This window comes from Eptesicus fuscus, chromosome 17 (genome assembly GCF_027574615.1).
Source record: "Eptesicus fuscus isolate TK198812 chromosome 17, DD_ASM_mEF_20220401, whole genome shotgun sequence".
Taxonomy (NCBI): Eukaryota; Metazoa; Chordata; class Mammalia; order Chiroptera; family Vespertilionidae; genus Eptesicus; species Eptesicus fuscus.
In genome coordinates, this window is record NC_072489.1 from 19,438,063 (window position 1) to 19,461,019 (window position 22,957).

Here is a 22,957-nt window from a genome sequence, read left to right on the forward strand (position 1 = left end):
AAGAGCTGTGATTTCTTCCTTAAAGCTGTCACCCCGCGAGCAACCCCCCTGGTTGAGGACGGCATTCGCTTCCTCCAGGAGGGATGGGTAAGGGCAGAGACTGTGGGCCGAGCGGTGACCCTGGGGCCGGTGCCAGGGCTGACGGCCTGAGGCTGAGGAAGGTGCCAGGCTCCCCGCTCACTGAACACTCACCCTCTCACCCTTTGGTCCGGCTGGGCCTGGAACTCCAATTGGTCCCGGAGTGCCCTGGGGAGGCGAAGGAGAGCAGAGGTGAAGGCCTGAGGCGGGGGAGCCCTGGGCACCCGCCCGACGCCTGGAGAGGAGCAAGGTCCAGTGGCCAGTTTTCAGGGTTGGCGAGGCCAGGCTCGTTCAGGGCAGTCATTCGACTGAGCTGTGTTCCTGTTTGGGTTTGGGGGCCTCGGGGAGAGAGAGCCTCCCCTGCCCCAGGGCCGGATTTGAGGAAGAAAAAGGCCCTTTCACTTCACAGCCAAGCTTGCCAAGGCTGAAAACGGTAGGAAAACGGTTGCTTAGTTTGCTCCCAGAAGCGCTTGGGAGGGAGTCGACACCAGCCCGGGGATGGGGGCCCGAGGGTGGCACCCCTTTGCCGTCACAGCTCCACATGCAGCGGGAGGGGCTTCATGCCACAGAGACCGATGCAGACGCACACACAGAGGCAGGCGTGGGGGGGTCATTCAGCCATCGCCCACCCACCTGCCCCACTGCCGGCCCAGCCGGCCTTCGGCCTCTGGCCGGACCTCTGTCCCCACTCCCGGCCCAAGGGAACAGCTGGGTTGGAGAGTGAATTAGTGTGCCTCGATGCCTGGTCTGCCGACACTGCGGGGGAGGGAGGTGTGTCAGACGCTCCTCACCCAGGGCCGTGGGGGGGGGGGGGTTGGGGCAGCTGGAGCTATGGGAGCTGCGTTGCTTAGAGACCGAGCAGGGCTTGCTATGGTATAATCCAACATCTTCCCCAGGTTCCCAGGTACAACATGCAGTCTATGTTGCAGAGCTTCCGATGGCTCGTCCTCAGTGTTTGTGTTTCCTGCTCAGACATGAGGGGGTATGGGCTGGGCCTGTGGACAGTCCCCCATGTTCCAGGTGCAGCTGTGGAAGGCGGGGCAGGAGCAAGAGGGGAAATGCTGATCTACTTTATGGGGAGGGCGGGGGCGGGATGCAAAAGGCTATTCTCAGTGCTCCCTTTGCAGCTACCAGGGAAGAAGGAAAGCTGTGGGCACGGGTGACAAGAGCACGTCAAAAATGACAGAGGCCGGATCAGAGTAATGGCTCAGCCCAGGACTCCAGAGCCACTGGATGGCTCCCAGTCCTGCTTGAAGGCTTTGAATTCTGCGATACTGCAGACGTTCCTTGGCCTCTCTGAGGCTCAGTTTTCCCACCTGTAAAATGGGGGTGACAACACGAGTGTCTGCCTCTCAAGCCGCTGCCAGGTTAAATGGATGAACACATGTCACGCATTTGGCGCCCAATAAATATCAGTATTTGGCAGGGCAGGGTGACTTTTCCCATATACATTTTCCTTTAAGGTCGTGATATCGATTTTATGAAAAAATAAACCCTCAGATCCAAGGGGACAAAATTTACTGCTGCCCTCTGTTCATCATGAATGGAGGAAGTAGCTGAGAGGGAAGTCCCGGTTTCTCTGAGTCCAGCCACAGATCATCTGCCCAGCTCTGACTGGGCGCCTGGGAAATGTGTGCTCGGGGCAAGGAGGATGGAAATGGAGGGCCTGTGGTGCAGGAGCAAAGCCGTAATAATGCTCAGAAAAGGGGCATATTCTCCATTTATGAGAGTCTATAATTTTAACTCCATAAACACGTAGTGGGGAGAGGCTCCTGGGAGGCCTGTTGCCAGGGTGATTTGACATCTCCCTCTACCCTGAGCGTATGTCCTCCCTCCTCCAGTGAGCCCTGCAAGTTCTCCTCTCCCCCCAGGTGTCGTGCCAGCCAGCTCATTAGAACCTTGTCTTCTAGGCAGACCAAGCACCTGTGGCCTCAAAAATGTCCTGCAAGGTCAGAGCTGAGATGGGGCTGGCAGGGGCTGGGCACACATACAGCTCTGGTTATAGCTGCTCCCGAGCGGGAAGCCCAGCCTCCTGGCCCTGCTGGCCAGTGATCCCAACACCGTGGAGAGGGACAGGCTTCAGCTGGGAGTGCCACTGCCCTGAAGACCTGAAGGGGAGCTCTGGGAGGAGGACTGGAAGGCGAAAAGGAGGGGCGTTTTTCCCTGATGCTTCAGTTGTTAAAAAAGAGAAGGTTCAGGTACTTTCCAGTCAAGAGTAGGTGATGTGTGTTTTCTGGAATCAGGAAGAACAAAGAAAGAGGGGGCCCAAGTGTCCATCAATTAGCTCTGCATAAACCCCCTGTTGGAATGGATGACTGTGGTGCAACAGGAAGTGCAACATGCCCACAGAACATTGAGCTGGGACTGGCCTGTGTGCTCCTAATGCTACACCTGCCCTCACCCGTCCATGCTGTCCCCACCCACTACATCAAACTGGTGGCTACGCAGATCTAGGAAGCCCCTCTGGGCAGACAGGACATGGACAGAGCTCACAGTATGAAGACAACACAGCATGACGGGCACATACAGACACTGTTGTGTTTGGTGGGGATGAGTCATGGCCCAGATCCCCAGGGCTGGGCTCCCAGCCCGAACTCAGCATTCGCTTAGGAAGAGTCTGCTGCTGGAGTGGGACTCCCACTCCACATCCAGGAAATTCATAATTGAGGACCCTGGGTGTATACTAAGAGCAGGGAAATTTAGATGAAGGCCAGCCATCTTTGGTCAAGAGGCCAGAATAAGCACTTCTGAACAGAGCACAGGTGGTACCTTTCTGGTGTCAGTAGTGGGATAAGTCACGACTCACTGGGAAAACGAGGCCACAGTGGGATAGACGAGAGGGAGCACAGGCTGGGGTGGGGTGGGGTGAAGGGTAATGGAGAAGTGACACTCACCGGTGGCCCAGGTCTGCCGTCCAAACCTGAAGCTCCCTGGACAAAGGGAACAGTTTGACCAAAAGAAGGGTAAGGGAGGAACGGGAGGGAGAAAAAGGGATCAGGGAGGGAAGAGGTGAGTGAAGCAGTGACTCTGGACAGACACAAATGCTGGTAATCAAACAAAATGGGAGAAGTAAGCTTGGGAGGACAGGTAATGGTATTCACATGGAAACCAACAACAACATGGAGACACCGAATGCAGTGGGGCCGACTGCTGAGCAGGCTGGATGGAGATCAGTGCACATGACTGTTCTGATCCTCTGTGCCCCCGGCTCCCCTTCCTCCTTTGATCCCCTCTCAGAAACCCCTCCCAAAGGGTGGCAGCACTCTGGGGAAAGGGATATAGAAAGTGAGTTCATGGGGAGGTGTCTGGAACCTGAGCTGGTGCCTCTTCCCCAGGGCCAGTCTCACTGGGGAGAGACAAGCCTACTTGAAGGGTGGGGACCTCGTGAAGGGGGGTCTCCCCAGCCTATTTTGCAAACCCGTTGAGACCGGGCAACATGGGGGACCCTGAGAGGCTTGTCACTGAGTTACAGCACCTGGTTGTGAAACCTGAGTTGATGCTTCTACTCCAGCCAGGTGGGAAGAGTTGGTTCTTAAATGATAATACTAATGATGCCTGGCATTTCTCCAGACCTTCACAGTTTGCAAATCTCAACACAAGCTCAGTCCATTCGTGTTATCCCAGATGAGGGTTCTTTTACAGAATAGGGCTTTGGGGCAGCTGACTGGGACAGAGGTCTAAGGCCATGTATACCCTGGAGTAAACTCGCTGAAGGTGGGATGCTCTTAGGACCCACTCACTATGCAGTGTCCGGTGTTACATGCAGTGGGAATGGGAGTTCTTCCTCAACCTTGGACTATAAATCTACCCCTGAGATCCACCTTGGAGAACCAGGGGAAAATTATCGAATGATTCCAGTGTGACAAGCCAGGGAGAAGGAAGCAGGACACTCCATCTCAGTAAGGCCTGAGTTATTGGAAACTGCTTCCAAATGGGCCTAGGACTTAGGATTTGAAGGTGGAGGAATGCCCCCAGGCAAGAGGGCAGGGAGCTGCTTCCTCCTGGGGGAGGAGTGTTGGATGTAGGACTTTACAGAGCCTTGCTTCTCAGTTCGAGGCCCTACTTACTTCTGGGATGATCTTGACTTACACTGAGTGGCCAGATTATTATGATCTCTGAATGCATAATAATCTGGCCAATCAATATATATATATATATATATATATATATATATATATATATATATGAGGCCCGGTGCATGAATTTGTGCATGGGTGGGGTCCGGCCAGCCTGGCCAGGGGGAGGGTACATGGGCAGTTGGCCGGCCTGCCTGCTGGTCGAACTCCTGGTCGAGGGGACAATTTGCATATTAGCCTTTTATTATATAGGCTATACACCGAGTGGCCAGATTATTATGTGTTTAGAGATCATAATAATCTGGCCACTCAGTGTATAGCCTAGAGAGCTGTGGTTCTCAACCCCAGCTGCAACACCAGAATTTCCTGAGGCAGATATGAAATAATACAAGTGCTTGGGTCCCACCCCAGCCCAAGTCAACCTCAGTCTCCAAGAGTGAGGCTGGGGTCATGGCAAGCTAGAAAGTCCAGGTGACCTCAATGTGCAGCCAGTGTTGAGAACTACTTATATAAGGCAAATAGGAAGAAGTCAATAGGATATGCCTGGAAAAGCATGCTGCTAGTATATGGAATATAGTATTGAGGTAAAGCCCCAAAACAGAACATTAGCTAAATCTCCACAAACTTTGTCTCTTCATATTAATACTGAGTTCTCTTGAGAGGTCTGGAGCACAGACGGGAGGTTTTCAGGCCCTCTGTGGGCCACTGACATATTCTGTATGGTCAGTAGTGCTGCAAGTAATTTTGATTGAATGTGAGAGACTAGGGAGATTTCACATAAAATGCCAGATTATCAAAACTAGAAAAATGAAAGATAGACTGGGCACCGTGTCTTTCCTCTGGCATTTTCTTTGTTGATATGACTTGTTTGGTCTCTCTTCCATTTGCATTTTGACGGAATTCTCCATGTTCACTAGGGTTGTTGGGGCCATGAAGGTGGACAAGGAGAAATTCATGGTTGAGTGGGGGCAGGGACGCTCTTTAATAGGAAGGAATTCTTCATCATTCCAGATGCAGCGTAAGACATGGGAAAGTGTCTGCTAAAGTCATCAGTTTTCTGTAGTCTGTCAAGTGCATCCGCTCCTTAAATGTTCCTGCACTTGATGCACTAATAGGATGTAGTGGTATCTTTTGCTCTTGCTTTTCGGTTGCCGTGATTATATTAGCCAGACCTTCAAGCTCTGCCAAGCTGGGGTAATTGGGCTTCCCATTGTTCCCCTGCTCTTTACGGCTTCCTGGGGGCGGGGAATGGCCTGCTGCCTGGGACAGAAGAAGCCCCAGTGGCTGGAAAGAGGCCCTTGCGTGGCTGTGACCTCAGTGGAGGAGCAGCCTCTGGCCGGGCCACCGACTTAATATGTGACCTCAAGTGAGTCACTTTCTTCTCTGGGTCCCTCAGTGAAATGACCAGGTGGGTCACCGAAATCCCTTCCAGGCCTTGATAAACAATCCAAAAGCAGTGCCAGCCTCACTGGGTTTGGGGGAGGGTGGAGCCCAGGGTGGTGGGCTGTGCTCTCCTGGACGAGGTGACCAGCCCACCAGCCCACTGAAGCTTGGGGCAAAAGGCTTTGTCCAGGACACACCTGGAAAGGCCTTCCGAGCGAGCCCCCTCCCCTGACTGGGGGCCTCCAGCCCTGGGCAGGCGGAGATGAGAGATTTCAGGGGACTGGGATCGAAGTGGCCTTAGCCAGCGGGGACAGGAGAATCTGACCCTTTACAAGCTTTTCTGCTGTGGCCAGAGCTTAAGAGCAGAGATCAGGGGTGCTCTTGGGGCCCCTCCTGGGAAAATAGAAGAGTGATGGAGCAGACGCCTCTGCCCCACTGCTCCCAAGTCCTCCAAGTGTGGCCCCTGCGAGGGCACTTTCGTTGCTTCTGAATCAGGCACTCCTAGGGCCCAAGGCTGTGCGTAAGCCACCTCTGGCTCTCCAGCTGGGTGCTCTTTGGGGTAGGGGGCCCTGTCTCATTCAGCTTCATAATCCCCACACTGAGACAGGGCCCGGCCACAGCAGGCCTCAGTAAGAGAAGCAGAGCCCAGGGTCTTCCCAGGTGGGAAAGCAAAACCACACCGAGCTCTGGAGTGCCCGGCACCCTTCAGGACCCCCGGCTGGGCTCCTCCAACCATCGCTGGGTCCGCGATACTCACGGGCAATCCCAGAGGACCTCGGTCTCCTTTTTCTCCCTGGACACCCTTCTCTCCTTTTGCTCCATCTAGTCCTGCTTCCCCCTGAAGGCAAGGGAGATGGGGAGATTACAGAAGGGCATGTCTCAGACACTTCATTCTAGAATTCTGAGGTCCTGGGGACAGGAGTGGGTGCAGGGATGGGGAGGTAGAGGAGGAGGTGGCTGGCCCAGGGATGGCAGGCTGGGGACTCCAGGGATCCCTGGCTTAGCCCTTCTCTGCCTCAGCTGGAGCCCCCTGTATCCCTGTAGTAACTTTAAGGTCCCCAAAGGGAAAAGAGATGGTGGAGTGGACATAGACTCACAGGGAAGCTGCCCGCCAGGCTTTGGCATAGGTGACTGCATGGCAGGAAATAGGGGACACTGCAGAGGTTGGCTGGCAGATGCCTGAAATGCCACCACCGGAGCTCTGAGGCTCCCAAACAAGTTGGGAGAAAAACTGCCCCATAGTCCCCTGTCATGTGAGGGCAGGAGACCAGGGCTGTCACGCCAGCAGGCTCCAGCTCCCCTGAGCCATTTGAAGTGCTTTCAGGGGGAGATTGGGAGAGCCCCAGGCCAGTGTGCAGCGGAGTGGCTCCTGGGAGGGGTCCCACGCCATGCCGCTCTGTCTCCAAGGGTCTGGGGCAGGTGACGTGGGAAAAGGATCTCATCATTTGCCAAGCACCTAACTTGTCATTCTGTAGGGTCCACTGGTGGATGGGAAATTTCTAAACCCGAAGCCTGCCCGGTGTCAATGATGGATGTTATAAGGACCATAGGACTTCACTGTGTCCTGATCATACCCCACTGGCCAGAGGGTCACATGATTCCATTTAGGGAATGGGTCAGCTGGGCTGCCCACCTCTGAAGCACTTTCCCTCTTTTCTGCCCTAAGTCCTCTTCCCCCACGCCTCACCCAGCACCTGTCCCATGACCTCTTCTTACCTTTGGTCCAGGAATGCCTTGGAGCCCCTGCATTTGGAATGAAAACAAGGCGCTTCAGAGCTATATTTCTGGTTAAGTCAAACATCCTTGTCCACAAGTTGGACCACAAACGTGCAAGGGCTCAGCGTGCAGAGCCTGGCCTGGGTCCCTGCCCAGGGGAGGCAGAAGGGAATGCTAAAAGGGGGTTGTGCTTGGGGCTCCCTAGGGTGGGGTCTGACCCAGGCTTCCCCAGCCAGAGAGTCTCCTGAAAGACTGAGAGGAAACACAGCAAAAGTTGGATAAATTAATATGTGCAAAGTGCTTAGAGCAGAGTCTGGCATGTAGCAAGTTACAATAAATGTTGGCGACTATCATTATTACTACTACTACCTCTACCAATGACAGCAGGTGACACAGTGCTTGAGCGAGGCATGAACCCCACAGAGGCAAGAACTAGCATCTGTTGGTTTGGGGTGCTTGGGAGCCCTCTAGGTACAATGCAAAGGGGTCTTTTTAAAGGCCTTTCTTCATCTGTAACCATGGAAAGGCCCATCCAGTGGGGCTTGTTGTAAATGGTTCACTTTCTATTTTAATCCCAGTCTTCTTACTGGTTGGTTAGCAGGAAGAAGGAAGAACAGGAGCTGATGTCTGAGGGCAAAGGTCAGAGCTTAGTGACAGCGCCTTCTGCAGAGCAGTTGGACTTGACCCCAGGGCCGCCATGCCAGTCAGCTGTTTCCAAGAAACCAGGCAATGCCCAATCTCTTTAGTGTCACTGGAATGGTGTCTGTCTGACATGGGAGGGAAAAAGAAGGGGTCTGTGGATGAGAAAAACCCCACCCTGGGAGGAGGAGGTGACAGTGACCTAGTGGTGAGGTGGAGCCCAGTGACTACTCTGGGGAGGGGACATTAGGGACCCAGTCACCAGGAACTGACGTACTGATGAACCTTCCAAACTTACCGGAGGTCCGGGAGGCCCCTCTGGTCCCGGTGGCCCAGGAACCTAGAAGTGAGAGGGAGATGGTTAGCCCACCCTGTTATGCTCTAAGTGGTCCCGCCTTCCAACATGGCCTGGGGTCTGGCTGGAGACTGCAAAGCCGAAGACGGAACTGCCTGGCATACAGTCTCCCAAAAGAAGGCTTAGAACATGTCACCAACTCATGGCAGCTCATTAGCCTTTATAATGTTGCAAACAAATGAACTATTGCTGGCAAATGTCCTTGAAACATCTACCCACCCTAGATTTTTTTTAAACTAGAAAATTTGGCAGCACTAAGTTCTTATTCCTGCCTGTCAACAAATGCCTGGAGCTTTCCCCTCCAGGTGGGTCCTGAGACCTTTCTTTTTTTTTTTTTTTTTTTTTTAATTTCTTTATTGATTAAGGTGTCACATATTTGTCCTCATCCCCCCATTCCCATCCTACCCCACTCCCCACGCATGCCCCAATCCCCTGTTGAACTTAACCGTTGGATAGGCTTATATGCATGCATACAGGTCCTTTGGTTGAACTCTCCCCCTCCCCCCACCCTCCCCCTACCCTCCCCTATCCTCCCTCTGAGGCCCGATAGTCCGATCGATGCCTCCTTGATTCTGGTTCTGTTCTTGTTCCTCAGTCTATGTTGTTCATCATTTCCTCTAGATGAATGAGATCAAATGTCACTAGATATATACTAATAAGAACTGAATGTGAGACGAGCAATAATATTTATGCTGACAGGCAAATGAATCAATCTGTAGCGAGCTTCCCCCTGGACCAACAGTTCTTTTGAGACCCAATTTCGATGTCCAGTAGTTCCTTATGTGTACATGTCAGCACTGACCCCTCAGCTCTGGATGGTGGACAAATGGTGGTAATGGAGGTCCGACTCCCTCTGGTTTGGTCTCGGCCGAACCCAGGGGCACGGCGTCACCCGGACTAAGGGGCACGTGGCCTCACCCATACCCAAGGGGCGCGTGGTCTCACCCGGGCCTGGGACCCAGCCTCACCCGGATGGATCCAGGGGCGCACGGCCTCACCCGGACCCAGGATCTGGCTTCACCCGTACCCAGGGACGCTTGGCCTCTCCCAGACCCAGGGGCATGTGGCCTCACCCGGGCTTAGTTGCACAAGGCCTCACCTGGATCCAGGGACACATGGTCTCACCCAGACCCAGGAACGTTTGGCCACTCCCAGACCCAGGGCCACTTGGGCTCACCCGGGCCTAGGTGCACGAGGCCTCATCCGGATCCAGGGACGCATGGTCTCACCCGGACCCAGGGACGCTTGGCCTCTCCCAGACCCAGGGCCACTTGGGCTCACCCGGGCCTAGGTGCACGAGGCCTCACCCGGATCCTGGGACACATGGTCTCACCCGGACCCAGGGATGCTTGGCCTCTCCCAGACCCAGGGCCACTTGGGCTCACCCGGGCCTAGGTGCACGAGGCCTCACCCGGATCCAGGGACACATGGTCTCACCCGGACCCAGGGACGCTTGGCCTCTCCCAGACCCAGGGCCACTTGGGCTCACCCGGGCCTAGGGGGTCCTGAGACCTTTCATTTGACCCAGTCCCCACCGCTCCCTTTTGTGGTTTAACCTGAACCTTGGTGTTTGTTTGTTGCATACCTGGCCCTTGTAGGCATTTGAATTTGAGACCCTTGGCTTAGAGGAGCAGATATTGGTTACCTGGAATTGGGGGAGGCTGAGATATTGCCTCAAGTCCCCCCAAATTTGTAACGGAGACTGCTGGTCTCTGTTTCCCTTGAGGGCAAGTTGAAGTTGAAGAGATGTGGATGGGACAGTGCAGTTGGGGAACCCAGGGCCGTCGTCCTCTCTAAGGGGGATGGTATTTAGTGATGAAGATGGACACCCATTTGTCTACAGCAGCCACCCAAGAAGTGGAAGGAGACCTGCCTGCTCCTCTCTGAGCTGGTCACCCCACTTCGGCTTTGGGGGCTCTTCTCACCTTCCCAGGGATGGAATCCCCTGGGTGTGACCATGGTGGAGACCCTCTGTCAGGCCACCATGGAGGGAGGCCCTGCACTGGGCAGATGGAGACCCTGACATCTCTTGGACCCTTGGACTTTTCAGCTCCAGAATATACAGTCTCCTTGCAGGGCACTCAATCTTTGGAAACTCTACTTGGGAAAAATTACTGCTTTTTCTTCTTCTTATAAATAAATAATTCATGTATCCTGATTGTGGTCATACAAATCTATGCATGTATTAAAATTCACAGAAGTGTACACCCACTTCCCCAAAAGTCAACTTTGCTATATAATAATTAAAATATAAAAAAAATTTAAAGTAATGCAAACCCATTAAAATATTTTATAAATTAAAAAAAATTGAAAGGAGGCAAAGGAATGAATGTCTGAGTACTGCTAATATTTTGCTTTATTTCCTTCCACTCTTTTTTGATGCATAAAATATATTTGAATATATGTGCATACTTATGATATTATATATCAATATATATGTCATTTCTATATATACATACATATGTATATGTATGTATAACTTGATTCTCTGCTCTTTTTCATTTAACACAAAACCCACTTTTTCATTTTTTGAATGTTGCCCACAAGCCTCAGTTGTATGTCAATATGCTATTCATTGAGTGCAGAGTTGCTCCTTAGCCAGGGCTCGGAGCAGTGCTTGGCACAGCGACGGTCCCAACATGAGGACTATTATTACCATCAGCATTATTACCAGAAGTTACTTAATCATTTCCTTCTTGTTAGAAATGTAGGTTGTTTCCAATTTTTACTTTAAATACGTCTGGAAACAACACTTTGGGGTATAATGCTTTTCCTGAATTTCAGAGCATTTCTTTAGGAGGCTATCCATCTCCAAGTAAGTAACATGCTATACAGTCAGGTCTGTGTCACTAAATGCAGACGGGGCTTGGTGACCCTGAAGGTGACAGGAGCCAGGGGACTTCTTCAGGGACTGAGAAGGCGTGGCGGTCTCTCCCTTAGCTCTGCGGTGGTGTCTGGGGGGCCCAGGTCTTCCCGCCAAGCACCCTCTCCCTCATGTGTCCTTGGCCTCTTGCTTTCCTGGCTCTTTCCCTCGATCCTACATATGTGAACCTGGCTTCTATCCTCTTACGCCACTGTTCCCTCCTCTTCCCTTCATCACCGCACCTCTCAGAGAATAATGCCCCCTCCCTGGGAAGCCCACCTCTGCAGCTTCTAGGCAAACTCCTACAGTCTTCGAAACTGCTCAAAGGACCCATTTTGGGGAAGCTCACCAGACTCCTGAGTTGGTGTCATTCTAGTACCCACTACTGGGGACTGTTTGCTGCGCAGGCTCAGCCCCAGGAATGAAATATGGTGGGTGCCTGGTGAAATGCCACTGAGGATTAATGGGGCGACCGTGGAGCAGACTGGGGGCTCCATGGCTGGCCACTGCGATGCTCGGTGAACGTTCCCCTCCTCGCTCCCTTCCTGAACAGGGCAGCTCTGAGTTTCATTCTAGATCGTGGAAATTCTGCCCACACTGGAGAGACCAGGTGTGATGAGGTTCCTGCCCTGAACCCCCGGGACACAAAAAGGCAGAGCGGGCACCACCTACCTCTACTCCTGGGTCACCCTTTTCCCCAGGTTCTCCTTTCTCCCCCTGTGGGCACAAAACACCATGGCGTGGATGCCAGCACTCAGGGGAGCCTGGGACAGACACACCCTCAAATCTGTGACAAACCAGACCGGAGGTAGACTAGGCCTAGGCGTTGTCAAGGAACACCTCAGAGGCTATGGCGTGGTCAGCCTGAGGGACGGAGATGGGGCAGGTGGCCTGTGACCCCTGCTTTTCAGAACCTGAGTTTTCAGCATGTGGGAGGAGAGGATGGCATTCTCTATGGGTCCTGTGTTTATAGTACACAAATGATAACCTATGACATATGTTAAGATTGTTACAAATATGTCACACACACACACACAGAGTTCTGTCCTGCCAGCACACACGGAGAGACTCCTGCTGACCTTGGCCTTGAAGAAACAAGCTGCTATAACGTGAACTGCCTACGTGGGGAAGGCCGTGTGGCAGTCCCTAGGAGCTGAGGGACCGGTCCCGCTGTAGCAAGGAGCTGCACGATGCCCACAGCAGTGAACCTGGAGGGGTCCCAGCTCTAGATGAGAACGCAGCCAGCCGACATCCTGACGCAGCCTCGGGAGGCCCTGGGCAGAGGACCCCGCTGGGACGGGCCTGGACTCCTGACCCACAGAAACCGTGACATCTTAAGTGCTGTGTTGTTTTAAGCTGCTGAATTAGTGGTGGTTTTTAAAACGGCTACAGAAATGAATAAGGCTCCAGAGGCAGAGCGAGGGCCAATGGGGGGATGGTGATGAGGGAACTTGCACCCCAAATCTAGGAGCACTCCCTTCAGCGTGGAGATGCCCCCCAAGAAGGGGACATGTCGGAGGTGCTGAGCTGCCTCCTGTTGTAGCTGAGTGAGGCGGCCGCAGGCAGTCCCAGGTGGGACTGGTGGGCCTCTGACGTCTTCCCACTCGTAAGAGGAGAATTCTGAGTCTGAGATCCTGGCACCTTTGAACTACGTTGGCTCTGAAGACAGAGGCCATCATGCTGTGGGCCGAGGGAGTCGGAAACCTTGTTTAGACTCAACTGCCCCTCAGGAAGTATCTGCTCATCAAGAGAACCCCCTCCCCGGGCCCGGCCGGCTGGGGGTTAGTGCAGCCTCACTGCAGTGCCAGGCACCTGCTAGGCTGCCACCCACGTGAGGGGCACCCCTGCTCAGGTGCCCTTGTCCGCAGCTGCCGGCTGACCACCTGGGTACCCAGCCCTCTGGCCTTACTGTAAATCCCGGGAGCCCGATCGGGCCAGGCAATCCTGTCGTTCCGGGTCTCCCTGGGCCACCTGGTTCTCCTTTCTCCCCAGTTGGGCCATCTAGACCCTAAGGACCGACAAAGATCTCCGTTAGTCAAGCGCAAAGTCATCACGCTGAGCAGCTGTGACCAAGTGTGGCATGCACGCATGCTCCCTTCCTCCACGGGCTGGCGTCTAGGATGGTGACGATTCAGACGGAAGCCACCGATGCCAGAGAGGGCCCCAAGTCAAGGCAGTGGCCTGGCTGGAGTGGGCTGTGACCCCTTTTTCGTACAAGCATTCTCTCGTGGTGAGAGGCCTTCTGCATACTTCCCCCAGAGGCAGTTTTCTACCCATGACTTCCTCTCCTTCCCAACATCCTCGCGAGGTTTGCAGGGAAGGCATTCTAAGCCCACTGCAGAGACAGGGACCGAGGCTCTGCCAGGCTCAGGGACTTTCAGGGGGACACAGACAGAGACGACAGAACAGGACCCAGGTCTCTTGAGGGGGGACACTGGCCTTTGTAAAGGAAGGGGGGCCTGAGGGGAAACCAGGTGAGTCCCCTTCCCCCAACTCCCAGGTTAGCAGCCAAGCCCCATCTCATGCTGGGGTGGGGGGTGGGGGGCGGGGGAGGGGCGGTCAGGGCGGGGCGCATGCAGAAGGGCAAAGGGGTCCAGACAGTCCTGGCACTTACCGGTGGGCCTGCCTGCCCCGTCTCCCCTTTCTCCCCTTTCTCTCCCGGGCTCCCTGGATGTCCGTCTTCTCCCCTTATTCCTGCAGGCCCAGGCTTTCCTGGGGGGCCTTGGGGACCAGGAGGGCCCATGTCTCCTGGTTTGCCTCGAGGTCCCTTTAGAAAATATCAACACCACTCATTAGATACACGAGTGGAGAGCACAGGAGGGAGAACGTGAAGGAATGGGTGGCCTACAGGACTGGCTCTTCTGTGCTTGGTTGGACCAGGCAGAGAGCTCGTCCGACTCCCTGTGGGAACCCGAGGGGCCTCGGCCCCCAGCCCCAGCCCAGCCCATGTGGCCTGCTGGCTTCTCCGAGGCCGCAGCGTGGGGCTCAGCAGGGCATCTTCAGGGTGGGCCTCCCTCCCTTCCTCTCTCCCTTCCCCAAAAGGTCCACCTTGGGCTTCCTCCAGAGCCCCTGCCCATCACCCCCAGGGCCAGGACCAGCTTCCGAGGTTTGTCTGGGCGTGTCTGTTCTCACCTTTTCTCCATCGTGGCCTGGAGGGCCTGGCAGTCCAATCTCCCCCTGTGGCCAGAAAACTAAAGGTTACTCTCAAGGGTGACAGCTGCCACCGAGGGCCCCGGACACTCACTCCCTGGCTCCATGGGAGGGGTGCCTGCCTCTTGGTTCCCTTCAAACCCAGCCCTTCTGTCCTGGCTGCCCCACAGGGCACGCCTTTCATTTTCACACCAACCCATGCCCCTTCTTTAGCTCAGAGAGGGCGATGAAGGAGGCGTGGCCTCTGCCTTGGAGGCCAGGGGCAGCCTGCTGCACCACCGAGGTAAAATGCCGTAGGTGCTATGAGAGAAGCGGAGAGGGAAGGACAGTGAATTCTGCCTGATAGATCAGGGGAGGCTTCAAGGAGGAGGTGAGCTTTGAAAGGTAGGGAAGAGGGGAAGAGGTTTCAGGGTAGGGGCCTCATGAGCAGAGGGCAGAGGGGCAAACACACAAGGCCTTCTGAGAAAAACCACAGGGGCTGGGGCAGAGTATAAAAGGGAGCCAGGGCAGGGAGCGAGGAGGGGTGAGATTGGGGATGGGCTCAAGGCCCTGTTCCCTGGTGGCAGGTTGGGGTCACTGCTGTGGGTTTGGCTGGGGCAGGGTCTGGTGGGGCAGGCTCCGCCACATCAGAGGGGTTATGGGCGCCCAAGACAGGCAGCCAGGGAAGAGTGGCAGAGCCCAGGGTGGGAGGAGTGACGGCATCTGGGATGTGGGTGGAGCCCTGGTGCATTGGGAGGGATTACAGGCCAGAGCCAGGTGGTGCTCTGGGAAGATGAGAGGGTCATGGGATGAGGGGTGGCCACGGGGTCCCACGCTCAGAGTCACATGCTCTGTAGGGTCAAGACAAGTGTCACCTTCTGGCCTGGGATCCCTGGAGCTCCAGGTGGGCCGATCTGCCCGGGAAGACCAGGGGGCCCCTAGGAAAGAAAACAAAGACTCAGGAAGGACGTTCTGAGGAGCAGGAGTGGCCTGTCACCAGAGGGGAATAGCTATAGGCTGGCTCAGAGAGAGCAGGCATTTTCAAACGTTCTGTCAGTGGCAGGAACACCTTTTCTGCAAAGGAGATAATGTGGGGACTTCACAATGTGTAGGCGATAGGCACCGAGTGTGTCTGGGTTAGAGGAGGTGGCGGGATCCAGAGCCATGCCCAGCAGCCTCTCTCCTCCTGCCTCTGAGGCACCGCCGGGCTCCTGAGCTCCAAGAAGACAAATCTGACCTCCCCTGACAGTGACTTAACACGTCTCCCGGAAACCACACGTCCAGCCACAGGTGAAGGTCTGGGACATCGATGCAATGGAGCGCTGCGGGCGGTGAGAGAAGAACAGGGACTGCACCCGCCATGCCACGGCGAGACCCAGACACACGGCGCTGAGCAAACGAAGCCGCACGCAGACAGCTACACACGGCGCGCTCCCACTCACAGGAAGCCCAGGGCAGGCACAGCTAACCCACGGCGACAGAAAGCCGAGTGGTGGCTGCGGGCTGGGGCAGGTGTGGGGCTGACCCCCAGGCCCACCCATGGAGGAACTCTCGGGAGTGACTGGGGTGGTGGATACATGTGTACGGACACGTTTGCCAAAACTCAGCAAACTCTACACCTAAAAGGGGTACATGTTATTGTTTGTAAATGATACAAGGCTGTTTTTTTTTTTTTTTAAAAAAAAACCCACACACACGTGTTTCTAGGAAAGTTTTGCTTCCAAAAGCTATTTTGAAGAATCCATTTTAATGTTTCCAAATGAAGCTCATTGATTCCAGAATCCTGTGGTTAACACCCGTTGCTGGGACTGGGGCATCCTGTGGCGGGTGCTTGGTTCTGGGTTTGTGTCGTCCCCAAGTGTGTCCGTGGCTCACGGCCACTAACAGTATTGGGCGAAACATACGCCAGCCGTTTGAGAACGTGGAGCCCTCCCCGGGCCCCTCCACCTGGTGGTGGAGTTGGAACGACAAGCATTCACTGCAGGCGGCCACTGGCAGGCCTGTGTGCAAAAGCCAGGCTTGGAAGGCACTGGTTCCCAGGTGCCCGTAATACAGTTGATTTGTAGGAAATGCAGAGGGTCGTTACTCATTGTTCAGGGTTATGCACTTTGTCAACTGAAGGTGGAGAAAAAGGAGAAAGATAAAAGCATCCTCCTCTATACCTCTATTTCCTTGACAGAGCTGTAATGAGAACCCAGCATTTAAACTGTGCCAAGTATATACTCTGCCTGGTAGATCAGGGGAGGCTTCAAGGAGGAGGTGCACAGCTGAACCAGTGAAGAACCACTCCAGCAGACAGCCATGATCCAGGCTGGGGACAGCTCCTGAGACCCCCTGTTCAGACTTAGGTCACCCTCTGTCCCAGCCCTGCAAGGCCAACCCTCACCCAAAAAAGCCCAGCGTCTGCCTTCGTGAGGCAAGACCTCCAGGCCCTGTTTCCAGCCCGCCCTCCCCACGGCCCCAGCCTGGTGCCCGGGGAAAGTGAAGGAAGAGGAAGACTTATGATCAAGGTCAGTGTCAGGGTCTCCTAAAAAACCATCACCACGCCATCAGGTGAAGGGCAAGTCAAGAGCCAGAGTCATGGACTGTGGGAGCTGGGCCCCTCTAAGGAGCAGGCTCCGTGCCTCCCAGCCCCACGCTCCTCCACCTCTCCCAGAGGTTTGTGATCACTGGGCAGGGAACACCCCACATCTCACTGAATGCTGCTCTGCGGCTGTCTTACTTTGACTCAGACAAGCCCTCACATAGCCTGCGCCCTTTCCCTCACTTTGCCAAAGAGGGAGGAAGCAACATCCCTTATGCTTTCTAGCCGCTGACTGGGAGCTTCCCTCGCTTTTCTCTCTTGTCCCAGTAGCTAGATTTCAAGGTTCCGCTGCACCGCCCTTCAAACAAACAGACAGCATAGCAAACTATGGAATCACTCAATTGTTGGCATTAAAAAAGAATTATACAGCCGAAACCGGTTTGGCTCAGTGGATAGAGCGTCGGCCTGCGGACTGAAAGGTCCCAGGTTCGATTCCGGTCAAGGGCATGTACCTTGGTTGCGGGCACATCCCCAGTAGGGGGTGTGCAGGAGGCAGCTGATCGATGTTTCTCTCTCATTGATGTTTCTAACTTTCTATCCCTCTCCCTTCCTCTCTGTAAAATATCAATAAAATATATTAAAAAATAATTATACAGCTCATAAATGGAGTCACATTGTTAGAACATTTCCTTTAAAGGAGTGGCTCTCCACCTGAGGCGGTGTTGCCCCAGGGGGCATTTGGCAATGACACATTTTGGTTGTCCTCACGGGTGGGGTGCTAATGGCATCGGGAGGGTGGAGACCAGGCATATGCTGAACACCCTGCAACCCATAGGACACCTCCCCCCACAGCTCCGAGCAAAGAGGGCCCAGCCCCAGCTGTCGACAGTGCTCGGCCTGAGGAGCTCTGCTTTCAGGGGTGGGTATCGTATGACCTTGAAATACGATAAAATTGACGCAAAAGGGAGACGTGGTCCAGGAAGACATGTGAAAGGGGCGTGGGTGCTCTGAAGAAATGGGCCCCCCCACCCTGCAGGGTGCCAGGATGCTCCAGGAATGGCTCTCAGTTACCCAGAGCCAGGAGAGCGGGCCAGATGGGCCCAGTGGGGAGCCAGGCCACCTGGATGCCAAATGAGCGGGCCATTTGCCCGGAGGCTGCACAGGGGGACCCAAACAGCGGGCCAAAGCGGGGGGCACCAAGGGAGCCTGGCTCAGTGGCCTGGCCCCAGGGCCTCCATCCAGGTGTGCAGCGCTCCCCTCTCAGGCCTCCGTGCAGCGCGAGGCCCGCACCGGCAGCTCTCTCGTCCCAGGCCAGCCCCACGCACCTGGAGCGCCTCGTTGGTGCTGGCGTTGCACTCCACCGCCTCTCCTTCCCCGGCCTCTCCCTTGGAGCCCTGCAGGACAGACAAGATCTCAGCCGCCTGGGCCAGCAGGGACCCGACCACAGCTGCCGCCCGCTGTCTGTCAAATGGACCGTGGACAACGCTGGCTGCGCCTGGCTGCACACAGGTGGGTCCAGGGCAGCAAGAGGGGAGCCTAGCGGGGGACCCGAGCGCTCTGAGGCTGCCTGGGAGTTGGACTCCGTGAGCGCCGAACTAGACCGACCTGGAGAAGACTGAGCCCAGTCCTGGCTGCAAGGCCAGACCCTTATTGGGGACCATCAAGCTCTTCTCCTCTCCCCTCAAGACCCCAGGGACCTGCCCCTTCACTCTGTGACCCCAGGGAGGTGAGAGGCGCTGGGACTCGGTGAGATGCACGTACCTTGGGGCCAGCTGGTCCCTGTGCTCCAGGCACTCCAGGGTCCCCCTATTGCACGACAAAACTGGAGTGAAATGGGGATGAAGCTACGTACAGAGAACCTGATGCCTCCAGTGGGCCACGCGCTAGGGCCATGGGCGGCCGGGTGGCTCACCCTAGCTCAGCCATGAGGACGCAGAGCTCCCTGTACCTGAAAGTGCAGGCTCCCCTCTCCCCGGAGGCATCCCCTCCCTCCGCCCCAGCTCCCTCAGCTTGCACTGAGGGGTATTCTTTCTGTCCTGCGTTAGTTGTTAGTGACCCCACCTGTGTCCGTCTGCCACCTCCCCAGCCCCCTAAGCCAGCCACCTCCGTGGGCGCAGAGATGAGCCCTCTGGTTCTCCTCATTCCCATTCTGCTCAGGAAGCAAGGGCTCCGAAACCTTTTGCCAATTAATTGCCTGGGCCAATATTTGCCATGAAGAGCCCATGCGGTTCTTTTAGGGGCCCCTCTGTTTGTGAACGATCCAAACTGCAGGACGGAACACGGGAGGGGCGGGGAGCGGAAGGTATTAGGAGCCCCCAGCCTCCCTGAGCGGGGGACGTGAGGGGCCTTTTTCCTGTTGGAAACAGGACAGAGGGTGGGGAATAAATGAAACAGTGGTGTAAATTGTGAGAACAAACCACGCTTCAGTTGTTCTGGGATAGTGTTAACATTGAGGACAATTAAAAAAAAAAAAGACAGAAAGTGAAAATAAAGGAAAAGTGAACTCTTTAATGTAACTCAACTCCTGAGGACACTGGAGGCGGAGCTCATGGAGTGTCTAGCCCAGGGGTCCTCAAACTTTTTAAACAGGGGGCCAGTTCACTGTCCCTCAGACCGTTGGAGGGCCGGACTATAGTTTAAAAAAAAACTATGAACAAATTCCTATGCACAATCCACATATCTTATTTGGAAGTAAAAAAACAAAACGGCAAAAACACCCGCATGTGACCCGCGGGCCGTAGTTTGAGGACGCCTGGTCTAGCCACTGGCACCTCCAGGTCACCTGCCTCCCTGCCTCCCGCCACAGCATTTCAGTCGTGCTCCTGTGAGGCACACAGCACCCACCCGCCCCTGCCCGGGGAGCAGCTGGCGGGAAGCGGGAGTCCCCTGAACCAGGGCTTGAAGGCTAACAGAGCAGGGGCTCTGGGCCACTCCCCAGCCCCCAGCTCCGGCCCCTGGGCCAGCCCTTGCATGACTGCTGTCTCAGGGGACAGACAGCAGGCAGGAGTCCCAGCGGGTCAGCCTGTGCCCGGGGCGTCCAGCCGCAGGGGTGGCCACACTGCTCATCTCTGAGCTGGGGCTTGAACTCCCAAGCGGACCCTCATCCTGCAGCTTTCAGGTCTGGGGCCTCTGTACCTTGTCCCCCTGCTTTCCGGGGGGGCCGGCCTGGCCATGGACACCAGCTTCTCCCTGGGGAAGGAGAGAGATGGGTGAAGGCTTGCAGGGCACCTTGGACAGCCGCTCAAGGGGACAAAAGGTGGCCCTGCTGTTAATGTCCTGGCTATTGTGTCTTTGGGCCTCCATCTCCTTCTCTGCTGGATTCTACGAACTCACCCCATTCCACCTACCTGACTCCTACCCACGCCTGGGCCCAGCCCCGGTCTCACCTCCTCCTGCAGCCCTTCTTTCTACTCCCTTCCTCCTCTGAGGTCTGTTCTCACCACTGGCTGGTGTCCACCCCACGCCACCCCCCCTCCCCCCCAGCCAGGCCACCTGCAGTTCTCAGTTAACATACATGTGCTCAGTCCTGTCTTGGCCCCAAATGTGGATGCCAGCAGCCCTTGGCGGGTCATTTTGGAGCCTGAAACACTTGCCAAGGCACACCTCACCCTGCCTGGGGGGTGAGGAGAGGGTGAAGACCCTGGGCCTGTGTGTATGTGGGGGGACTCGGGGAAGGGGAGTACTGGAGGCCTAGGCCAGGAGGGGAAGGGGAAATGGGAAGAGGCCCATCCCAAACACATCACTTATTGAACATCTGCCTGGGCTTGGAGAGAGGATGAGAGGTTGGGAACAGTCTTCTAGCTTTCCCTTCCTTCTGCCCCAGGGCGTGAGGACAATAGTGACCAGGTTTCTCCAACCCTAAATGAAGACCCCAAATGTGCCAGCTATTTGTGCCCTGTCGGGGCAGAGGGACAAACTCCAAAACTTGGGATGTCTGGGAACCCGGTGGGAGGGCCACCTTTGGCAAAGCTGGTGCTCGTGTCAGGGAGGGTCTGTCCCCACCACAGTCAGATGGGCATCGGGCATGGGCACGGGGAAGGGGAAGCCACGTCTGCCTGTGAGGTTCCTCGTGCTCCCTGCACTGTATTCCTGCAAACTGTGGCTCTGCCTGTCCTGCCAGATTGCGGGCCAGCCCACCATAGCAGCCCTTGATAAACGCCAGTCAGTGGGGTGAATGTGCGTACTGCTGCCAATCATGTAATTCATCTTTTCCTTGTAAGCTAAGAAAGGGACCCCTCATCTCCCCATGCTGCTAAAATAAACCAAGGAGGCATCTGCTTTGGGAAACCGAGTCTTACCCTGCAGTTTCCACAAAGAGCAAGGAAAGGGTGGGCGGCCAGCTGTCTCCCGGCCACCACCCTCCTCCCCGAAGTGCGCCAGCACAGGCGGGGCTCAGCAGCTCGCTGGCCTGTGGCCTATTCAGAGCCCAGCCGAGGGGCCTTTCTGGCTGTCCTTAGGCCCTGCAGTCGCCAGCCCCTGACTCAGTTACATCATAGCCATTTGAGTCAATGGGACCAACCCTCTGTCCTGGGTGACATCTCTGCTGGATGGCCAAACAGTCTCTGCTTGGAAGTAGGAGCTCAGGCCAAATGGCCTTTCCAGAATCCACGGGAAAAACCACACTTCTGCAGCAAAAGACTGGAGAAGGCAAGGTGCCCAGGACACAGAGTCCCCAAGAACCGGCTGAGGTAAAGGCCTCAGGCAAACATCTTCCTTGAGCACTGACCTTTGGCCCTGGGGGCCCGGGGAGCCCTGGGGGGCCGGGGTCCCCTCTGCCTCCTCCAATGGAGTTGCCAGAATCGCCTTTCTCTCCCTGGGGGTGGAAAGTAAGAGTTATTAGTTCTTACTTCACAGTTTAGGCTAAATTTGGTAGGGGTTGAGGGTGGGCATCAGGGGGCTGTGGGCTCCAGAGGCCCTCAGAAGCCTGGCCTAGTCTGATCCAGCCGCAGGATCAGAGAGAATAGAGCTGGCTATTGAAGGGGAACAGGCTGAAGCAAGAGGCCTATCAGAACCTGGGTCTGGAACAGTGTTTCTCAAAGGGTGTTCCATGGGCCCAGTTGGCATGGATCAGTGGTCACAGTTCGATTCCGGTCAGGCCACATGCCAGGGTTGCCAGCTCGATCCCCAGTAGGGGGGCGTGCAGGAGGCAGCTGATCAATGACTCTCTCTCATCATTGATGTTTCTACCTTTCTCTCCCTTTCCCTTCCTCTCTGAAATCAATAAAAAATATATATATATTTTAAAGGATGTTCCATGGAACACTTCTTCAGGGGGTTGAAAATATTTGAAATGTGAGAAAAAAGGGGTCTGGTGGCCAAACAACGTTAGGAAAGGCGGAATGAAATGAAGCTTTGCGAGCTCCTGCATGCGGCGTGCTCAGAGCTCTGACAGGCGACGGTGCCTGTCCCTGTTTGAGGGGCCACCTTACCCAGCTCCCCCACACTTACCTGACCTCTAGTCTTTCTTCAAATGGACTATCTTATGGAGCTCATGTACCACAGAGCACATTTTCAGAGCTGCTGCAAAGAAGTCTGACCAGGTCTTTGCCATTGAATTCTTTGAATTTGGGCATTGTTTGGCCAATCAGGGCCTCCCATGTGGCACCTCCTTAGCCCCCGCCTCTGGGAGGGAATGTGCAGGCGGGAATGTGGGTGCGGATGGGCATCAGGCTCTACATGCATCGCACCATGCAGAGCTCCTCAATACCCACCTTCTGCCCTGGGAGGCCAAGGCCCGCGGCGCCCTTCTCACCCTGCAGAGAAATGCGGACAGTGTGGTTAGAAGCCGCTCCTCCAGGATGTGGGTGAGGCCTCACGCCGCCAGCGCCAGGCCTTGGCTCTCCTCTCTCCCACCTCCCTGCCCCTCCATGGGCTGTTTTCTGAAGGACTCCACTTCCGGAAGGACCCCATCTGGCCCAACTCCTTCCTAAGACCCCTTCACACTGGTGACAGCCTGCACCAGTGTTCCCCTCTCCCATGTGGGTGGGCCCGCATCACTCGTGCAGAGCGGGGAGCCACCAGCACTTAGTCCCTTTTGGGGGAGGGACGAGCAGTGTGGAGCCAGGCCCTTGGGAAGCTCTTCCCTTTAACCACCGTGCTCTTCTCATGTTCATGTTCATCAGGACCAGCCGTTAGAGGCCCCTGGTCTCCAGGGAGAGCCTTCTGCCCGCCTCCTCCTGCCTCTTAAGACAAGA

At 55.5% G+C, this 22,957-nt stretch overlaps 1 protein-coding gene across 1 annotated transcript in view; it reads right to left on the reverse strand.

The window, feature by feature from the left end:
• COL13A1 (collagen type XIII alpha 1 chain) overlaps positions 1 to 22,957 on the reverse strand; it is a 138,284-nt gene that overhangs the window by 12,259 nt on the left and 103,068 nt on the right. The window contains exons 22-36 of the mRNA XM_054729344.1: positions 22,475 to 22,516; positions 21,490 to 21,576; positions 19,899 to 19,952; positions 18,525 to 18,569; positions 18,089 to 18,157; positions 15,115 to 15,177; positions 14,243 to 14,287; positions 13,725 to 13,877; positions 13,020 to 13,118; positions 11,783 to 11,827; positions 8,191 to 8,232; positions 7,254 to 7,280; positions 6,295 to 6,375; positions 2,973 to 3,008; positions 193 to 246 (exon numbers count right to left, since the gene is read on the reverse strand). Of these exons, the coding sequence (XP_054585319.1) occupies positions 193 to 246; positions 2,973 to 3,008; positions 6,295 to 6,375; positions 7,254 to 7,280; positions 8,191 to 8,232; positions 11,783 to 11,827; positions 13,020 to 13,118; positions 13,725 to 13,877; positions 14,243 to 14,287; positions 15,115 to 15,177; positions 18,089 to 18,157; positions 18,525 to 18,569; positions 19,899 to 19,952; positions 21,490 to 21,576; positions 22,475 to 22,516 (942 nt within the window). The remainder of the gene's footprint in view (positions 1 to 192; positions 247 to 2,972; positions 3,009 to 6,294; positions 6,376 to 7,253; positions 7,281 to 8,190; positions 8,233 to 11,782; positions 11,828 to 13,019; positions 13,119 to 13,724; positions 13,878 to 14,242; positions 14,288 to 15,114; positions 15,178 to 18,088; positions 18,158 to 18,524; positions 18,570 to 19,898; positions 19,953 to 21,489; positions 21,577 to 22,474; positions 22,517 to 22,957) is intronic.